Source organism: Schistocerca gregaria, chromosome 1, assembly GCF_023897955.1.
Source record: "Schistocerca gregaria isolate iqSchGreg1 chromosome 1, iqSchGreg1.2, whole genome shotgun sequence".
Classification (NCBI taxonomy): Eukaryota; Metazoa; Arthropoda; class Insecta; order Orthoptera; family Acrididae; genus Schistocerca; species Schistocerca gregaria.
Genome location: NC_064920.1, coordinates 72,847,162 through 72,869,607, shown reverse-complemented (window position 1 = coordinate 72,869,607; position 22,446 = coordinate 72,847,162). Strand labels below are relative to the sequence as shown.

Here is a 22,446-nt window from a genome sequence, read left to right as displayed (position 1 = left end):
ATACCTTTTAGTATCTCCAGGGTTCTTCCACGTATACAACCTTCTTTCATGATTCTTAAACCAAGTGTTAGCTATGATTAAGTTGTGCTCTGTGCAAAATTCTACTAGGCGGCTTCCTCTTTCATTTCTTAGCCCCAATCCATATTCACCTACTATGTTTCCTTCTCTCCCTTTTCCTACACTCGAATTCCAGTCACCCATTACTATTAAATTTTCGTCTCCCTTCACTATCTGAATGATTTCTTTTATTTCATCGTACATTTCTTCAATTTCTTCATCATCTGCAGAGCTAGTTGGCATATAAACTTGTACTACTGTAGTAGGTGTGGGCTTCGTATCTATCTTGGCCACAATAATGCGTTCACTATGCTGTTTGTAGTAGCTTACCCGCGTTCCTATTTTCCTATTCATTATTAAACCTACTCCTGCATTACCCTATTTGATTTTGTGTTTATAACCCTGTAGTCACCTGACCAGAAGTCTTGTTCCTCCTGCCACCGAACTTCACTAATTCCCACTATATCTAACTTTAACCTATCCATTTCCCTTTTTAAATTTTCTAACCTACCTGCCCGATTAAGGGATCTGACATTCCACGCTCCGATCCGTAGAACGCCAGTTTTCTTTCTCCTGATAACGACATCCTCCTGAGTAGTCCCCGCCCGGAGATCCGAATGGGGGACTATTTTACCTCTGGAATATTTTACCCAAGAGGATGCCATCATCATTTAATCATACAGTAAAGCTGCATGTCCTCGGGAAAAATTACGGCTGTAGTTTCCCCTTGCTTTCAGCCGTTCGCAGTACCAGCACAGCAAGGCCGTTTTGGTTAATGTTGCAAGGCCAGATCAGTCAATCATCCAGACTGTTGCCCCTGCAACTACTGAAAAGGCTGCTGCCCCTCTTCAGGAACCACACGTTTGTCTGGCCTCTCAACAGATACCCCTCCGTTGTGGTTGCACCTACGGTACGGCCATCTGTATCGCTGAGGCACGCAAGCCTCCCCACCAACGGCAAGGTCCATGGTTCATGGGGGGAGGCATATATGACTAATAGCTCAAAAATTTGAAAGAATATATGATAAAATAAAGGAAATTATATAGTCTAAGGTAGATGTGATGGAGAATTGGAATTCAATAGTAAGAAAAGAAAGATAAGGTAAGATAATAGAACAACATGTATTGTGGGAAAGGAAGGAAAAGGGAAGGTGCCTGGTAGAATTTGCACAGAACACAAGTAAATTATTGCAAATACATAGTTTAAGAATAATGAAAAAAAAGATTGTATGTATGGAAGAGACTTGGAGACACCAGAAGGTTTCAGGTTGTTATATAACGGTAATACAGATATTTCAAAACCAGATTTTAAACTGTAAAAGATTTTGAAATTACACTCAACCTTAATTTATTGGTAATGAATTGTAAATTAAACTGAAGAAATTGTAGAAAAGTAGCCACCAGAGATACCATTAATCTTAGCAATTTCAGATGTTTCTTGATGACACTGAAATTAATATTTTGACCACACATCTTTGCAGTGATGTGGGAATGAAGCTGGGACAATTCTTTTGTATCTCCCTTTGTCAAAGAACATTTGAAAAGAGTGCTTTGCTATCATCAGTTTCAGCTCTGTAACAACCAAAAGTGTCTCAAAATAAACTTCTGTGCCACTGATAGCCTTCACATGTGACTAGAATTTCTTTGAGTGTTTTAGAGAACTTTTGATAAAATTCTACAACTGTAGTCATTGCAGGTGTCATGTTGCCCATTTGACAGCGAAACACATTTTATTCAGCATTTCTCAATCTATAAGCCTATGCTTTATTTTATGCCTGTTGTATGTTAGTCACTGTTTCTTCAGGAGTTTCTATACAGTGACTATAATCCATATCAGATACCTCCCATCATGTTAGCGTTTAATCTGAATTTGAGCCACAGTTCCTCTACCTGCTCCTGCAGAGAGCAAAATGTTTTGATCTCCTCCTTGATCCCTTGAGATGTGACAGTACTGCCTATTAATGTAGGTTACTGTAAATATAAATCTATCTACTTGTCTTAGTTCTCATTTTGTTCTTTAGTACAACTTTCTCACAGTCACTGACTCCACCTTCAATGTGCACTTCTTCAAGCATTAAGGTCTATAAATTGCCATTAGATATAACATATTATATTCGTACATGGGTTTCAGAACAAATTGTTCAAAGTAACTTACAGAGAAAGGATTTGTTATTGTATTGCAGGAGGTCTTCTTGTCACAAGAATAAAACTGTAACCATCCCAATTGGTTGTTATACAATTAAAGTCTCCTCCATCAACAGCAATATTAAGGGGTATATATGAATTAGCAAGCTGAGGGTTTTTCTGGCTTTTTCAATTACATCTAGTGGCGAGGCTGGTGGTTACTGGAAGAGTAAGTACCCTATCACTCCTGATACTGAGTCTTGCCTAAAAATTTCACATGCAGCTTCAGTTTCTATTTAAGTTATTACAAGTTTCTTGTCCACTATAATGAACAGATCACCTCTACTTCCTATTAGTCTTATACACCTCAGTGTATCACAAAAACCTTACTGCTGTTACATATGGCAATGAATGATTATTATGTGAATGTCTCATTTGATTGCAGGCCAATATACAAATATCTGCATAAGCTGTTTGTCACAGAACTTGTTACAATGCCCCCCCCCCCCCCCCCCCCCCCCAATGAATTGAGTACAACACCTTCAGCAGAAATTTCTCTGAAATTAAGATGCAGTATCCCTCTCTAGGTGTGGAAAGAAACAGTGGACTTTGACAGACCTGTAAGTGATGTTGGACTATATGAAGATATTTGAGTTGTGGGTGACTGTGTTTGAGAATCGTGAAACTACCCACCTCCTTGGTCTAGCTGTGCACTTGTTGTGGAGTATGCTGTATAAGGGAGAAGCCACTAACTGGTGTTCATCAGATGACGTGTAGTTGTCACACTGCACTGATATGTTGCTCAAGGTGCTATTGTTAATGTTGTTTTACTTGGGGCAGACAGATAATGTACTTGTAATCAGTTATAAAACACATTCATTGTTCTAGCTATGGAGGTATGTGCTCCAGAAGATGATGAGGTCCTAACATTCAAGGAGTAGTTTGCAGTCCACAGCAGTTTTGAATAAATATTTAATAGGTACTTGTGAAATTAATGGACCTCAAAAATGGTAGTCAATGCCTTTTTTGTATGTTGAAGACAGTCTTCAGAGTATATGTGATCAATTTTTCAGAACTGTGTGACACACAGAGGGAAAAGACTGAACTGGCAGTATCATGCTTTTTCATTAAGGGAGTAATGGATACACACTTCTGGTAGGTCAATTTTGGATAAACAGTTACTACTCAAGAGATGAGAAAACAACTCTCTGGGTCATGAAAAGGGGAATATATTCATAGTAGCATGTGTATTACCTTGAAGCTGCTGTAAATTTGCAGATATCAGTTATGTTTGTGAACAGTGACAGATGTCACCAAAACACGTGCATTTTCTCAACAGTACCAAGTAAACTGATTTAATTCTGCCACCAATTCACCTTGACTATGGCTATACAATTATTGACCTAAATATCAGAATAAGAAGAAATATTGTGTCTAATGTGTACACTTGGCAGATGATGGAATAAAATACTTATTAGCTAATGTGGCTCAAGAAGCAGTGCGTGTGAGAGCGTATAGGATGGTGGCATGCACTGTCAAGCTGCAGGACACTGTTTGATGCTGGTCATGTCCATACAAAATGCAGTGCAAAAGTTAACACAGAGCTGGTATATGACATGACTGATCACAGATGGTTTTGCCTCTGGTAGAGTAGGTATCACATGCAAGGCTACCTGCACACCAGTCACCATATATCATCTCTGTGTAGCTTTTGCATAGCTTTTTATTTGGGCATGGGCTGTCAATGCAAATGAATGGCCACAGTCAAACTATGACCAAGATAAAAGTTGACCACCTATGGGCAGCAACGTGATGCTCAGCACAATATGCTCAACTTCAAGGCTGCTTCATAATCTGTGCCATCTGGATACTTTCTTCCCTTGCTCCCCCGTGGCCCCCCACCTACCCTATCCCACATACCCCGTACCAGCTTCTCTGAATTCTGTAGATGGGAATAATCCTTACAACACTTCCTTCAACTCTGCAGTCCTCCTGGCCTCTATCTCTGCTAGCCCCCTGCCCCAGAGCCACATCCACCTTGTCACAGGCCCCTTACTTCACACCATCATTTTACACTCACATTTTCTCCTCAGGCCTGCCTCTTCATATGTTCTTTCTCCATCTCTCTTGCAACACAAACACACTCCTCCAGTTATTTATATACCACGTGGAACTACCCCTGTCAACAGCGGGACAAGCTCACCAATATCACACTCCCATCCTGTCTGTTGCTGCCTCTCCCTCAGTCACCAGCCATTCTTCACTCCTCAATAAAAGTTGGCTTCAGAATCAAGACTGTGTGTGTGTGTGTGTGTCACACACCTCAGCTGTTAGGTTAGTGGTTACTTTTACCCTTTCCATTATCTGTATTCCATCAAGATATAACACACACACAAAATTTTAATTTCCTGCCACATCACAAAGACTTAAAAATCTGTTTTGCTGAAGGAGAAGTACCATTCACAGTCCAAAAATAGGCTGTATCACTAGTAAATATTTCATTAATAAATATTTGAGTAAAGGGTACCACTCACTGAGTAACAGAGGTTTTGAGTCACATCTTTGCTAACTTTCAGAATATAACCTTTGACGGCCAGAGTATACAAAAACAAACACACCCACACACACATGCACCCACCCACCCACCTACCCACCCACCCACCTACCCACCCACCCATCTACACCCACCCACACACACACACAGTCTGAAACCCACCCACCCTTTCACACCTACAACCTTCCTCAACATTTAGAAATACTGTAAATGTATTTTCAATCTAACTTTTAACGAATTCAAAAGTAATAGCAGTGTACATGGCAACAACACTAGGAGAAAGGACGATCTTCACTACTCAAGGTTAAATCTAACTTTGGCTCGTAAGGGGGTAAATTATGCTGCCACAAAAGTCTGTGGTCACTTACCTAATAGCATCAAAAGTCTGACAGATAGTCATACAGCATTTAAAAGGAAATTAAAAGAATTTCTTAATGGCAACTCCTCCTACTCATTAGATGAACTGTTGGATATAGTAAGTGGGTAATTTCCCAAATCCCCACAAATTAAAAAAAAAAGCAAAAAATAAATAAATAAATAAATAAAATAAAAATAAAAAAATTAAAAAAATAAGAATGTTAAGTGTCATGTAATATTTTGTGTAATTTAATATCTTGTATAGACACCTTTTATTAACCTGACACGTTCCACATCATTATGAAGTGTCGTATTCATGATGTACGGAACAAGTACTAATCTAATCTAATCACCTTCATCTACTCCCTCCTCTCTTTCTACACTATTGTCTTCAAGTTTGTTGCCCTTGGAAAGACATTCTGTATACAGGCTGTCCATAATTAAAGTTCCAATTTCAAAATACTGTAGAAAGAGACCTACTGCTCAGAATTACATCAGATGCAGAATGGAAAGTAAGGGAAAAAATACAAAAAATTTACTACTGCAATAAATGGCACTGTAAGAATCAGAAAATCCACGCCAACAGACGCAAGGCTTATGGCTGTACATCAGTTTCTGTCCGAGATGCCCAATGCAACTGTCTCCATGAATGATTGTTCACTGCTGGCAGATCACTTTTACAAGAATGGTGACTGCACCAGTAGCCATGCATAAGTTCAGGACACTCAAGGGTATGTAAAAGGTATTGTTTGGATGTCTGATAAAGGTCTAGAGAAAATCATTAAAAAATTTGAAAAGGTAGGTCCTTTTGAAGTGCAGTGTGGCAGAGAGAGGAAAGCAATTGATCCAACATCTGCCAAAGATATGATCACAGCATTGCAGGAGGGGTCGAGTGGTGATGTGCAAACATGTAGTCCATGGGAAATTGCCCAGAAATTGCGCATGCTTGTAAGCATGGTTCATAAAATTCTATGAAATGTTCTGTATTACTATCTATACAAAATCAAAATGTTCACTCTGGAATTTCTTGTTCATATGGAAGTGGACAATGAACAGCCTTGGAACAATCTGTGGACAGGCAAAACCCATTTGCATCTCCAAGGACATGTCAGTTCTGCATAGAACTGCAGAATATGGGCAATGGAAAATTTGCACATGCGTAGACCAGCAACATTTCATTCTGAAAAGGTGACTGTGTAGTGCTGGTTGGTAGCATTATTGATTGTAGAGCCATATTTTTGTGAGGAGATAGTCCTACAGCCCTGTTACCTGTACTGTTGCTCATAAATGCTATGAGAGTCTTTTGCACACCACTGTCATTCCACCCCTTCAGCAGTGTGGATGTGTGGGTAAGGTCATTTTTATGCAAGATGGCACTCCTTCGCACATTGTACAACCAATGGAATGGCTGCTGCAGAGGCAGGTTGGAAATGCTAAAATTATCAGCCTTCATTTACCTACAGCCTGGATGTCCAAATCACCTGATCTTAATATGCATGATTTTTAGCTGTGGGCTTATCTGAAAGATATTGTGTCTAGTGTTCCAATTATGAACATAGCTGAACTGAAGGCACACACTATGTAACACTTTCTGAACACACTCCAATCTGTTATGGAAGATGCTATTTCTTGATTTTAACATGTGGCATCAAACAGTGGAAAACATATTGAACATGACTTGCACTAGTCTCATGCCAATTAGAAACCAATGTCATTTTACTTTTTATGTGGCTTTTGGCCTCAGGACAATTAAAAACTTATGTAATTTTGTTTTCATGCAATTTTTGTCCTCAGGACAATTAAAAACTGATTTTTCCCATCTGATGTGGTAGGAACTTGCCATGGGGGATGGGCTTATCTGACTAGCAATGTCACAACTGTTGACATTATGAATCATTGTGGATGGTATTATGATAAACTAAAACCATAGCTGTCATATTGTGATTCATATGTTATTTGTAGCGAACCCCATTTACGTTAAGGCACTTACAGTGTTATTTATTGGTAAAATTTTCGAAATTTTGTTTTTCTTTTTTATTCCATGACATTTTCCACTGGCACCCCCCCCCCCCCCCCCCCCCTCTCTCCCTGCATCAATAATGTGTTGTTCAAATCTGATGTCATTCTAAGCAGTGGTTCTCTTTCTACAACATTTAGAAACTGGAACTTTAGTAATGGTCACCCTCTATTCCTCTCACCTTTCAACTTCCCCTTCGTTGCTTAGTACGCATGATTATACATTCTCAATTACCACAGGCAGTTATCAAAGTTAAAATTTATTAAAAGTTAAAGAACTTCATCTCATACTCGCAAAAGGCAGGTGCCTTAGCTCGGGTTCAGATTTGGCATTCAGTATTAGCTCATCATAAAAGTGAAAAAGGCAAAGACATGGCACTTCAATTATACATCACACTCCAGATTCTTTCATTTATGTAAGTTATGGAATATTTCAAATATATCTCATATCATGTCAGGATACAATATATTTAATTTCTGTTTAAATGACTACTTACTCTGGTATCATGTAGGAATATTATCACTGAATTCTCACTATTCTGTATAATGCTTATGGTAAGTTTTCTAGATTTTCTTTGTATTAGAATTGCCCCCTACCCCATCTTTCATACTCTCTCCCTCCTTTCATTCCCCTATCTTGTTTTCCTCTCATAGTAATACAGTTATTAAAATGGAAAGTATTAATTATTTTTGGTTTTGTTTGCAGGAAAGGGATCATTTTGGGATGCTGTTGCATCAATTTCAGAAACATTCCAGAACAAGAATCAGTTGAGGCAATATTCACTCAACGATGTTGCTGCACACTCCAATAGAAATACAGGAATATGGGTAACATACAACTGTGGAGTTTATGATATCACAGATTACATTGAACATCACCCAGGTGGAGATAATGTATTGTTAGCTGCTGGAGGATCATTGGAGCCTTACTGGATGAAATACCCCGTTCATAAAAATCTATCTGTTCTATCCCAATTAGAAAAATACAAAATAGGTAGTATTAGCTATTAATTTGCAGTTATTTTCATATAACAGTGTGATTTCCTAGACTGTAATTCATGCTTTAAACTTATAATATTTCATGTTTCTCCTACAGTGATGATTTATTACAGGGAAGTCAGAGCAGTACAATAAACAAGCTATATTTGTTTGAAAAGCTCTACTTACTTGTTGCTGTAGGAGTTTGTTCAAAATTGCTACCTGCTGGTCCAAATTTCTGAAAGTCACCTAAGAAGTACATGACTGATTTCTGTCCCAATATTTGCCAAATCTGGGGTGGTGCTTTATCCATAATGGTCTTATCATCCGAAGGACATTAAATGTTAATAATCCTTTCTTGGTCTCCTAATAGTTGGAATGAGGAGAGCCTGGAGCTTGATTGACAGGAATGTATTGTAAATGAGTCTGACAAATCTGTGTTGTCTGGAACATGAAATTTCTTTATAGGGAACTAGGAAAACAGTAATTAACAGTTAACATGATACAGTTTATAGGGAAAAGATGTGTCGATAAGAATTTGTAGACTTGTGGAAAGAAGAAATGTATCTTTATTTTATTTATTTATTCAGCTGTTTGATTTATTTCAATTGATACATGTTGTATCAGTGCATATAGGCTAGACATTTTGATTATACAATGAAAATATAATGTAATGGGATGGATAAAAAAATCAACTCACCAAATGGTGCCAGCAGAAAACACATGTAAAGGTATTCAAATATGCAAGTTTTTGGAGCAGTTGACTCCTTCTTCTGCAGAAGGGTTGAAGGGGAAGGAAGATGGGTGAAGGAAAGAGACTGACGAGGTTTAGTAACTGGGGAGAGTTCAGAAGCTCACCCAGAACCCTGGGTCAGGGGAGGCTTACTGGACAGGGTGAGAAGGAAAGACTGATTGTTAGGGACTGCACCAGGAAAGCCCAAGAGCTTAAAAGTGGAGGATAGAGTAGTATGCAAGAAAGAGATTACTGACAAAACATTGTGCACAAGTTAATAAGAGTGGAAAGCTAAGTGTATCATTGTATGCGGTACAGCAGGGGGGCAATAGCCAGGTCAAAAAATAAAACAAATAGAAAACTAAAAGGGAGTAAAGAAAGGGATAGTTATTGAGAAGAAATGCTGAGACCCAAGAAATATTAAGGCCAGGTGAACATCAAGAACCAAGGACATGTTGTAATGCCAGATCCCATTTGCATAGTTCTTAGAAACTGGTGTCTGGGGGAGAATCAAGATGGCAATAAACTGAAACAGGCACCAAGGTCATGACTGTCATGTTGTAGAGTATGCTCTCCAATAAGATATTGTGTGTTACCAGTTACACCTTCTGCCTACACCCTTTCAGCCTAACTAATAACTTGGCAGTAGTCTGGCAATGTCCACAGATAGCTCTCCCTTTGATAGTTTTTTTATTTTATTAGTTTTATTTTTATTTTATTTTTGCCAGTTACAGGGCTGATATAGGTGGTGGTAGGAGGGTGCATAGGTCAAGTCTTACAGTGGGGATGGTCATAGGGGTAGGAGCCATAGGGTAGGGAAAAGAGTGCAGAAGCAGCATAGAGTCTGACAAGGACATTGTGGAGATTGGGAGAGTGATGAGAAGCTGTCTTAGGTGTGGTGGGCAAAATGAAGGACTTTTCTGATTATAATGCTTCTGAAATTAATTGTCCAAACAAACAGAAAGAAAGGTTCATCTCTAGCAAGAAGCCTTATGCTTGAATACTTCTGGTATCTCAACTGCAGATTTTTCAGCGCTCATTTAACTTTAGAACTCTTTATCTCAAAATGAACAAAAATGGACTTGTACCACTATTGAAATAAGCGCTTCATATGATCATTCCTGTCACATTCCTGACTCTTGACCATTCCTCCTGAGACACCATGCTGTTTCCAAAAATCTTGAAGTTCTTGACAGATTTACTTCTAATTTTTACACAATACTGTAATAGACATTTGGCTGCACATAGATTATATATTTTTTAAACAACAACATGTAGATATTCTGTTAAAAGTGACTATGAGAGAGAAAGTGCAATGCTATGATAATTTGTGGTTTAATTTTCTTCCTTGTATTTAGTTTTAACAGAAAACCTATATATTAGTAAAGTTGTATTTATGGCTCATCAACTTATGATTAGAATACTACAATGTGATTTGAACCTTCTGAAACTTTGTAAAGCTATATGTTCTCAGGTTAAACTATGTGAAATAATGTCACTGAAGTTACATCTTCACAGATCCAGTACATGGACTGGTCTCTCTCATACCCCATATACCAATGATCCCAATCAGTTTTCCTATTCAGTTTTTAAGCAAATCATGGTTTTCTTTGATTGAATAACAAAGAAGACTCAAAGTCAGACATTCAGATCTGTTGGAACTGATTTACAATCAGTGTGTTTTTACCACTGTCAATTGTATGAGTACAGTACACAGTATGAGTACAGTACAGTACACAGTACAGCAGAAAATAAAACTATATACTATAAGGTCTTAGGATATATTTTTAACAATGACTGTATATACATCGATGTGTGTGTATTGGGTCAGAGTGGAGCAGTGGTGGCGGGGAGGGGGGCGGGGGTATCAACCTCTATGTGAGGCTCAAATGCCTGATGCCTGTGGTTGGCATGAGGTGGACAAAGTTTGGACAAAGTGAAAGGAAAACCAGTGCATTCTAGACTAATGTTTGAGATGGATGGATGTACAGTTGCTCTCCTGAATAAAGTTACATTATGTTTATCACACCATGTATGATTTGAAATAGTTTCTACTGTATTGTGTCAACTCATTCTACACTGGTAACTCCATTCCTGTTGCTTCACATAATCTGGTCTGGTGCATTGTATGACAACAGTGTGGCAGTTACACAATGCATTACCCCTCATGCTGCATCTGGATCACCGTGCCAACATGATTGCAGTGCATGATGTGCAGTGTTGTTATGGTGCAAACATAACAGTGAAAACTGAGTGCAGTGACAGGCTGTACCTTGTACTGACAGACAAAACCAGCCTAATGCCCCAACTGCGGCAGCCAACAACTACTCTGCCCGTGGACTATGAGGACAATGCTACCACAGACAGTACTTTTAACCAACAAAGTTTGCAACATAATTGTAATGCTACTTTCAAGTCTTTTGCACCGCATATTGGATATGAGACCCGTTGGCAGCTACGTTGTCTACTATACTGAACAATGCTACAATTCTCTCTTCAGCCTTATGTCTGAGGTTCAGCCTGCGCCTTGGACAACCACAGTTTGACCCCACTCACTTAACTTTGTGGTTCAGACAGTGGATGGGATTTTTGAAGCAATGAGAATTTTAGGCAATGATTCTAAATATGTTCACCTACTCTGTCATATTGCGGGACAGGCTGAACTAATCGATGACCTTATCCTGTCACTGCTGCCCACAAACAACTGGAGCACAGAAAAGTTTGTTCTCTTGCAGACACTTTCTCAAAACCTGAAATAACAGCTCCAAGAAGCTATATATGAATAGCATCTCAATAACAATAAGCCTTCACAATTTTGGTGTCAACTGCACACAACTATTGATTGCATTCTCATACAACCTTATGGGCCCTACAGATCATCCACTTGCTGACCGAGCTGCAGCTAGTGATGAACGCACATGAGTCTGAACCTCTAGAAAAATGACTTATGCTGACTGATCAAATGTCCTCGGTGATATGCCACTGGCGTCTATTAAACACACAGATGGGCATGGAAATGTGCCAACAATGTCTCACGTCCAATCTTAGCCAAACCAGTTTTACTCAACTCGAGGATGAAGTCACCCCTCCCCCCAGCAGCCTACAGAGCACCATCAAATGCCCACCTTGCCTAGTAATGGTGCACCAGCTGTTATAGCTGGCCAACAGCTGTTATTCTGTTGGTCCCACAGTAAATTTGGACAGGATGCTTGCAAATGTTGTGCTCCTTGTAAATTCCCAAATGATGTCCTTCTTGTAAATTCCCAAATGATGTCAGTGGACTGAAATAGGTGCTTCGGCCTGCTCCAGTGAGCAAAATCATGTCACCTCCATTACAACCACACAATGCCGCTTCATGCCTGGCCTTGCTAATGAATAGTATTTTATAGTGGATATGGGCTCTAACATAAACTCGTTATCACACAACAGAACATCTAACTATGAACTGACATCTTCACTCTTGCTTCACTTGATGAATGACTCACAGATAGCAGTCTACAGCACTACTACACACCTGCATAACTGTCTACAGCACTTCTACACACCTGTCAACAAATCTTTAGTGCACCTGAACTTCATATGTAACAGAAGTCTGCAAATCAGTCATTGGCATGGACTTGTTACAGTTCTTCCAGCTCTTGCCTGGTGTAGTATGAGTGGCACTGATGCACCATGCTACTGAGAACCTCATAAAGGGACTTTTTACTTGGTTTCTCACTTACTGGGCCCTGTTCACCTGAATGCCTAATCAATAATGGCTCTTCTCCTGATGCACTAATTGAGTATGCTGGTTGTTAGATGGTATCCTCACTACCCACCAGTGTTACATTGACTGCAATGTACAATCACAGGCATTACACATAAAAAACATGGGTCTTCAGCATCATGTCCAGGAGAAAGCAGAGCACTCACATCGATGTGTGAACACTTATGCAGCCTATGCTTTCAACAGTCAGCTGCAGTGCACTGGGTGTCGCCTCCAACCATGCCCCCTCCACCCAGCCACATCCACATTCTGCACACAATAGTCGCCTCCCCTCCTCACTGCACACCAATAGCTGTCCAACAAGGTTAGTACACTGCATTGAGCAGCATTTGTAAAGAGTAGATTAGATTAGATTAGATTAGATTAATACTTGTTCCATAGATCATGAATACGACACTTCGTAATGATGTGGAACGTGTCAGGTTAATAAAAGATGTCTGTACAAGAAATTACACAAAATATTGCATGACATTAATGATTAAGCGTAATGATGTGGAACGTGTCAGGTTAATGAAAGATGTCTGTACAAGAAATTACACAAAATATTGCATGACATTAATGATTAAGTTTTTTTTTCTTAGTTTATATCTAAAAATTCAGCCAATGAGTAGAAGGAGTTGTCATCTAGAAATTCTTTTAATTTATTTTTAAATGTTAGTTGGCTATCTGTCAGGCTTTTGATGCTGTTTGGTAGGTGCCCAAAGACTTTTGTGGCAGCATAATTTACCCCTTTCTGTGCCAAAGTCAGATTTAACCCTGCATAGTGAAGATCATCCTTTCTCCTGGTGTTATAGGTATGCACACTGCTATTACTTTTGAATTGGGTTGGATTATTATCAACAAATTTCATAAGGGAATATATATACTGTGAGGTTACTGTGAGGATCCCTAGATCCTTAAATAGATGTCTGCAGGATGACCGTGGGTGGGCTCCAGCAATTATTCTGATTACACGTTTTTGTGCAATGAATACTTTTCTACTCAACGATGAATTACCCCAGAATATGATGCCATACGAAAGCAGTGAATGAAAGTAGGCATAGTAAGCTAATTTACTGAGATTCTTATCACCAAAATGTGCAATAACCCTAATAGCATACGTAGCTGAACTCAGACGTTTCAGCAGACCATCAATGTGTTGCTTCCAGTTTAACCTCTCATCAATGGACACACCTAAAAATTTTGAAAATTCTACCTTAGCTACAGACTTCTGTTCAAATTCTATATTTATTACTGGAGTTGTGCCATTTACTGTACGGAACTGTATATACTGTGTTTTATCAAAATTTAAAGAGAGTCCGTTTGCTGAGAACCACTTAATAATTTTGTGAAAAACATCATTTACAATTACATCACTTAGTTCTTGGTTTTTGGATGTTATTACTATACTTGTATCATCAGCAAAAAGAACTAACTTTGCATCTTCATCAATGTGGAATGGTAAGTCATTAATGTATATCAAGAACAGTAAAGGACCTAAGACCGAACCCTGTGGGACCCCGTGCTTGATAGCACCCCAGTTTGAGGAATCAGCTGTTGTTTTAACATTACACGAACCACTTATTTCAACTTTCTGCATTCTTCCAGTTAAGTATGAATTAAACCATTTGTGCACTGCCCCACTCAAACCATAATGATTTAGCTTATCTAAAAGAATTCCATGATTTACACAATCAAGATCACAAAAAATACCAATGGGTGATGTCCAGTTATTCAGAGCATTTAATATTTGATCAGTGAAAGCATATATACATTTTCTGTTGAAAAGCCTTTCTGAAAACCAAACTGACATTTTGTTAGTACTTTATTTTTACAAATATGGGAGGCTACTCTTGAATACATTACTTTCTCAAAAATTTTTGATAGAGCTGTCAGAAGAGAGATTGGGCGGTAGTTGTTGACATCCGACGTATCCCCCTTTTTATGCAATGGTTTTACAATGGCATATTTCAGTCTATCAGGGAAAACACCCTGCTCCAAAGAGCTATTACATACGTGGCTGAGAATCCTACTTATCTGTGGGGAACAAGCTTTAAGTACTTTGCTGGAAATGCCATCAATTCCGTAAGAGCTTTTACTTTTTAGTGAGTTTATTATTTTACTGATTTCAGAGGGAGAGGTTGGTGGAATTACAGTTGTTTCAAACTGCGCAGGTATGGCCTCTTCTATTAATAGCCTTGCCTCTTCTAGTGAAGATCTAGATCCTATTTTCTCCACAACATTTAAAAAATGATTATTCAAAATATTTTCAATTTCTGATTGTTTGTTAGTGCACTTGTCATTCAGTTTTATTGCACTAAAGTCTTCCTGTGCTCTTGGTTGCCCTGTTTCCCTTTCAATAATATTCCAAATTGCTTTAATTTTATTATCAGAGTTACTGATCTCAGACATCATACACATGCTTCTGGACTTTTTAATTACTTTTCTTAGTACCGCACAGTAGTTTTTATAATATTGAACAATTTCGGGGTCAGTACTCCCTCTTGCTGTTAGATACAGTTCTCTTTTACGGTTGCAAGATATTCTTATTCCTTTAGTTAGCCAAGGTTTTTTTATATGTTTTCTTGGAATTATGTTTAACTATTTTCCCAGGAAAACAATTTTCAAATACCCTTAAAAATGTATTGTGAAATAAGTTATATTTCAAGTTTGCATCGGGTTCCTTATACACTTCATCCCAGTCTAGCTGCTGTAGGCTTTCCCTAAAGTTTGCAATATTTATCTTGTTAATTGAACGCACTGCTTTGAAAGTCTGATTTATTATACTGCATGGAGCTATGTCATGTACTGTAACAAGCTGTGCACTATGATCTGAAAGACCATTCTCAACAGGATAAGCATTTATGTCCTTAAACTTATCTTGGTCTATAAAAAAGTTATCTATCAATGTACTGCTGTTCTGTTATCCGAGTAGGAAAATCAATGACGGAGCTCAAATTGAAAGAACTGAGTAATACTAAAAGGTCATTCTTCCTATTACACTCTTTCAGGGAATCAACATTGAAATCCCCACAAATGATAATTTGCTTCCCCCTGTCTGACAGATAGCACAACAAAGCATCCAAGTTTTCTAGAAATAGCTGGAAATTCCCTGAGGGGGACCTATACACTGTTACAATTATGAAAGTGCCATCATTTAGTTTAAGTTCAGTGGCACATGCTTCCATATGTTGCTCTACACAAAATTTTTTAGTTTCTAAATTTTTTGCACTGTGGAAGCTTTTGACATATATGGCAACTCCTCCTCTCATCATATTATCTCTACTTACATGTGCAGCTAATTTGTACCCATTGATGCTAACCTTTTGCATATCAGTGACAATGTGATGCTCAGACAGGCATAGTATATCTATTACATTCTTGGTTTCTATATCTTCTAAACAAAGCAGAAGCTCATCAATTTTATTCTTCAATCCCCCAATATTTTGATGAAATATACTAACAGTATTTTTCACTTTACTTTTGTGAGTATCTTGAACTTTTTTAACATCTTTAGTACTTTTATTCTTCAATCCCCCAATATTTTGATGAAATATACTAACATTATTTTTCACTTTACTTTTGTGAGTATCTTGAACTTTTTTAACGTCTTTAGTACTTGCCTGGCTGAGTTTCCCACTGGACACTGATCTTACACTAAAAAAGAGTTTCCACCATGAGATGTGAAATGGATCTGCCCAATTCTCGTGCTCAGGCTCATGCATGTGTAGCCTGAGTTGGAACTATGCACCTAATTGTGACCACTGATGGTTCTTCCATACACCACAAACCAAACTGTTTGTGCTCTGAAGACCTATGGATTGCTAAAAACACAATACAGGAACTTTTGCAAGCATATATTGTCTGACCCACCAGATAGCCTGTCAGCTTCCTGCATTAAGCTCATACCTGAGAAAGATGATTCAGTTAGACTTTGTGGAGACTGAGGAGTACTCAACTCCAGAACTGTACATGATAGTTACCCTATACCTAACATCCAGGACTTTACACATGTGGTCACCACTCCAAGAATATTCAATGTTTTTGCATATACCAGTGCACTCAGATATCCTGAAAATGATCAGCAGTCCATTTGGACTGTACAAATATATCTTCTTGCTATATGACCTCAAGAATATGGTACAAACATGGAAATGTTATATTGATGGTTTACTCAATTGATTTCTGTAGTGCTACACTCATCTTGATGACATATTCATCTTCTCCAGCATCCATCATGAACTTTTGCATCCTCTAGAACAAGTTCTGGCTGTGCTATGACGAAGTGCTGTTGTCATTAACGAAACAAAGCCACAACTTCAACAAGCAGAACTGACATTCTTAGGCCATACACTCAATGCATCATGCATCAAACCAACTGTGGAATGAATGGACATAGTGATAAAACTTCCGCTTCCAGAATCTTTTCATTGCCTGCATCAATTCCTCAGAATACTTAACTTCCATCAACGACACCTTGCCCATGCAGCTACATTGCAACCTCCTTTCATGAGTAGCTTAACTGGCAAAGATAAACAAGAAAAAGGAAAGTCAAGTAGACTAGAGAAATGCTCCATTGAGTGAAAAACTTTTTAGCACAAGCTGTTACTTTGATACACCCTGCCCCTAAGCACAATTCACTCTCACAACTGATGTGAGTGACACTGCTGGATGGACAGTGCTTCAGCGACTGGTAGACAAGGTGCCTCAACTGCTCCAGTTCTTCTCAAAGAAACTACCTTCCTCACAATGTTAGTTATCAGCTTTCAGTCAAGAGTTCCTTGCAATAGATGTGGTGGGCACATACTTCCATGAAGATACCAAGTGCTGCCGAATGACCATGTTCACAATCACAAACCTCTGGTGGATTCCATGAAGAACCCATCTCATGATGCCAGTCCAAGTTGATTCAGACATCTGTACCTCATTGTACAGTACACCACTGACATAAGTCACATCCATGGTGTAGAAAGTATCACTGTGGACTACCTTTCAAGAATCAGTGCAGTTTCTCTCCAATATGACTATGAGCATGAGCAAACGAATGATCTGAGTATCACAGAACTCCTTAATGACCAGGACACAAACATTCGCATCAGATATCAGTTTGTTCCCATGTCTTCAACAACAGTGCTCTGCAATGTTTCAAAGAACAGGCCATGACCATTGGCATCTCTTATGATACTTTGCAAAATATGTGGGTTGTTACGCAGCCTGAGCCACCCCTTCATCAAGGCAACACTTCACTTAGTGATGAACAGATTCACATGTGTCAACAGTCGTCATTGGACACAAATTTGTCTTGCATGCCAGAATAGCAAGTCAGACTCTCATGCACAGCCTCCCCTTGAAAGCTTCCACATCCTGAAGACTTAATTCCAGCATGTCTACTTTGATACTGTTGGACCCCTGCCAGAGTCAGAAGAATTTGGTACCTACTATTGGTTATAATGGACAGAAGCTTTACCTATGGATGACATCACAGCCAAGATAACTGTGTGTGTGTGTGTGTGTGTGTGTGTGTGTGTGTGTGTGTGTGTGTGTGTATGTGTGTGTGTGTGTGTGTGTGTGTCGAGAAGTGGATCACCTGCATCAGCACACCTGATCTGGTTGCTAGTGATCAGGGCCGTCAATTTCAGGCAGCCCTCTTCAGTGTCCTGTGTCATGTCTAAGGGATCACTCGCACAAGGATTGCTATGTGTCATCCCCAAATTATGACCTCATTGAGAGGTAACAAATGACCATGAAGATAGACCTGATATGCCACTGTGGTTCCTGCACTGTGGTTCCCCCTTTGGGTCCTGCTCGGCAATTGCTCAGTGTATAAGGACAACCTATGAGCGTTACTGGCAGAAGGGGTCTATGGAGAGTCACTGGTCTTGCCTGCAGGTGTCATACAGCCTAAAAACAACACACATGACATGGACTTACCTATGCTAGTCCATCATGTACAGCAACATATGTGAACACACATTCCACATCCAAAAGTGTTTATACACAAGAACTTCGCCTCCTGTGACTTTGTGATGTTGTGAGATGGTTCAGTACAAGCAGCTCTGCAACCCCTTTATTCAGGCCCATATAGAGTGCTTAAACATGGTCCACAGACATTCTAGTTTTTAGCTAGCCTTCGACTGTCTCGTCTGCTTGACTTAAACCCACTTCAGTGCTCCAAGATAACTCTGCCTCAACGCAGCCAGACACCAACATGCTGGTAACCAAGAATGATGATCAATACTTATTGTCCACATCACCCCTCACAATATGCCCATGACAGACATCTCGTCCACAGCTCATGGTCTAGTGGCTAGTGTTGCCGTCGGTGGATAATGGGGTTCCAGGTTTGATTCCCAGCTGGGTTGGGGATTTTCTCTGGCCAGGAACTGCATGTTTGTGTTGTCCTCCTTCTCCTCCTCCTCCTCCTCCTCCTCATCATCATCATCATTATTTATGAAAGTGGCTAAACTGGGCTGAGTAAAGAAACTGGATTGTATGAAAATTTGGGACTTTGTATGGGTGCTGATGAGCGCGCAGTTGAGTGCCTAACAAAACCAAACATAATCAAACAGACATCCCCCCCCCCCCCCCCCCAACTGATGGCACCATACCTCTTGTACACCATCTCCACATCATACAACACCATGAGAAATGGCCTGATCAAGTTTCGCACACATACCTGCCACTGCATGATCAATCACGCACATCTGTGCACCACTTCTCCACGAAATGTTCTAGTTGTGTCTTACTCATATGCCTGCCACAGCCTGGCCTGTCGTGCACCTGCCCACAACACTGTCCGCTGACCTCCATTTCCCAAAATACTCCGTACTCCCAGAGGTGAGGTTCTCCATGAGCATATTGACCTCTATGTGAGACTTGAGCATCTGTGGCTGGTGAGTAGTGGACAAAGTATGGACAGGCTCTCCTGAATCAAATTACATTACATTTATCACACTGTGTAAGATAGAAGGTATTTCTGACCCCCCATTCTGCTGACACACACACACACACACACACACACACACACACACACACACACACACACACACACACACACATGTTCATAGGACCTTTTTGCCTCCATTTCCAGTCAGGGATCTGTCCCTGCAGTTTGTTGGTTTTATTAATGTTCACCCTGTATAAGTTGTATGTTGCCCTTCCACAAAATGGCAGTTCAGAAAACCAGTTCATACTCTTAACATACAGTATCCAAAAAAAGAAAAATGTTGAATATGAGATTTGTTCAAAAAATTCTGAAACTTTGCTCACAAATTTTTTCTACACTTACCTTTTACTTATTCTGCATATTCTCCTTTGAAATACTCTCCTCCACAATTGATCCACCACTCCCAACACACCACACCCAACACTGTTTCTACTTCCAGAAGCAGTCTTGGTATTCCTCTTGCTGGATCATGTGAAGTGCTGCCTTCGAATTTTCTTTTATCTCGTCTATCATTGCAAATCTTCATCCTTTCGGTGGAGTATTCAACTTTGGAAATAAAAAAAACTCCACACGGTCAGGTCTGGAAAGTATGAAGGATGATCCAGCACAGTGATTTTGTTTTTTTGTGCAATGGTTTTGCACCAACAGGGATGAATATTTGGGTTTGTTGTTATGAGGCAAAGTTCAGGTATTGCCTTGCCACATTTCAGGCCATTTCCTTCTTACATTTTCTTGCAGGCGTTGCAACACATCCCAATAGTGCCATTGATTAACATTTTGTCCCTTTGGTATGAATTCATGATGAACTAATCCTTCAAAGTCAAAGAAAATTATCAGCATGGTTCTGACATTTGACCTGACTCGATGAGCTGTTTTTGGTCTTGGAGAACCTTTGCTGACCGATGGTGAAGATTAAAGCTTGGTCTTAACATCATAATCATGGTCCCATGTCTCATTGCCGGTTATGATTCTCTTAGGGAACTTCTCATTCTCATTTGCACAGTCCAAAAACTCTTCATAGATTGCGTGGCAATTGTCTTCCTGTTCTTGACTTATGAGCCATTTGATGAACTTGCTGGTAGCAGGCTGCATTTCAAGATGCAGTGTTAGGATTTCATGAACTGATACAATTGAAATCAGTCTTCTGTAATCTCTCAGACAGTCAGTCTTTGATTGGCATGCAGAATTTTGTTGACATCTCTGCCATGAGCACAACTGGTAGACACTGAAGGGTGTCCTGAACGAGGGTATAATATGATAAAATAATGGAATAGATGATAATAAAATGTTGAAATGTGTGGCTTTTTAAAATATGTTGAATTAATGAGATAATTTTTCGTCATGAATGACAAGCACAATAAGCTGAGCTATGCCTGGAAATAAGTTCGTATTAGTTCATATTATTTTGCAGGGCAAAGTAGTTTCTTTCTCCGCTGTAGATTTGTGCTTGCCATTCTGTTTTTTAACAACTGAAAGTCAAAAATACATGATGGTAGGCATAGGCTCTATGATGGACTACCACTTCATCTTCTCTCTTTACCTATAAAGAAGATGAAAACATAAAGCAAATGCAAAAGGCTTATCACAAGGGTCATCTTTAACTTCCGCTCACCCATTTTTAAACTATGTAAACTGTTCATAACACTGAGTACAGCTTAAGCACTCATCACCGTAGGCTTCCTGCATTATTTGGTGTGTGTCTGTAAAGGTTTTCTTGAGTTTCACAAGAAATTTAATGCAGACACAGTGTTCCTCTAACTCTGCCATCTTTAAATTCACAAACTGTGTGACACAACATTCTACTCAATACAGTACTGAACAGTACTGCAACTAACATATATACAAAACGCGAAACTTTGGGCAGTTACACATTAAACACAGGCATGTGCAAGGATGTCAACCACATTTTGCTCCAACACACCATTGGCGAAAAATTACAATTGTTCTGGAATTTTTTGAACTGACCTTGTATTATGAACTTTTGTAATTGTATTGTGGGCACGAAGTTGAAAAAAAGAGCCTTAACATCAATAAATCTAAGAACAAAAACAAAGTATTCTTTTTCATATGTATTCTATATGATTTATTATAATTTCTAGTTCTGTACCTTCAAAGTAGGTTAAGTCACAGTGAGGTGCCGAAATTTGTGTCTTGACAATTCGCAGGACTACCTAAGATTAGGATGTATATCCAATTCCCATACATATTTAGCAACTGTGAACACTTGGCGGGTTCACCAGTAGGATATATAGAGCGATGAAGGGGGGGGGGGGGGGGGGAGGGGGGCAGGGAGAGGAGGAAAATGGAAGGAAATGGAAGGTGCGGATGAAGAGGCAGACATGGAGGGGGGGGGGGGGGGGGGGGGGGGAGAGTAGTGTAGAGGGATGGAAAAGGGGCAGATAGGAGGTATAGGGATGGACAAGAATATTCTGTAGGTTGGATGGATGGCAAAACACTCCTTTGGGTCATGTTGTGAATAGGATTTTAGGTAGGATATCCTATCTCAGTGCACGTCAAGATATTCAGAGTCCTGGTAAAGGATGTGGTTGCCCTTTTCAAGGCCAGGGTGATAGCAGATAATGAGAGGAAAGCTGATCTGTGGCTGGTTAATAGGTTTACTGGTGTCAGAGGAGCAGATGATACAAGAGACTTCTTTATGGATGACCTACATATATTGTCTGTCAGTAAAAGGTCTGGTAAGGTTTATCTGTATATTTCAACAACTCCTGATTCCACTGCAATTGCAGCTTCCATGAATGGTGCGTCTGTAATGAAGAGGCTCCTTGATGTGGGACGGGTGACAACTGTCAAAGTGGAGATACTGTTAATGGTTTTGGGCTTGGTATGGACAGAGTTATTTATGGAGCCATCTGAAAGGTGGAGATCAACAGCTAGGAAGGTGGCTCGATGAGTTGAGAAGGACCAGGTGAAGTGGAT

At 39.5% G+C, this 22,446-nt stretch overlaps 1 protein-coding gene across 1 annotated transcript in view; it reads left to right on the top strand.

The window, feature by feature from the left end:
- Positions 1 to 22,446, top strand: part of LOC126333611 (sulfite oxidase, mitochondrial-like) — a 123,382-nt gene that overhangs the window by 68,719 nt on the left and 32,217 nt on the right. The window contains exon 3 of the mRNA XM_049996753.1: positions 7,814 to 8,101. Within this exon, the coding sequence (XP_049852710.1) occupies positions 7,814 to 8,101 (288 nt within the window). The remainder of the gene's footprint in view (positions 1 to 7,813; positions 8,102 to 22,446) is intronic.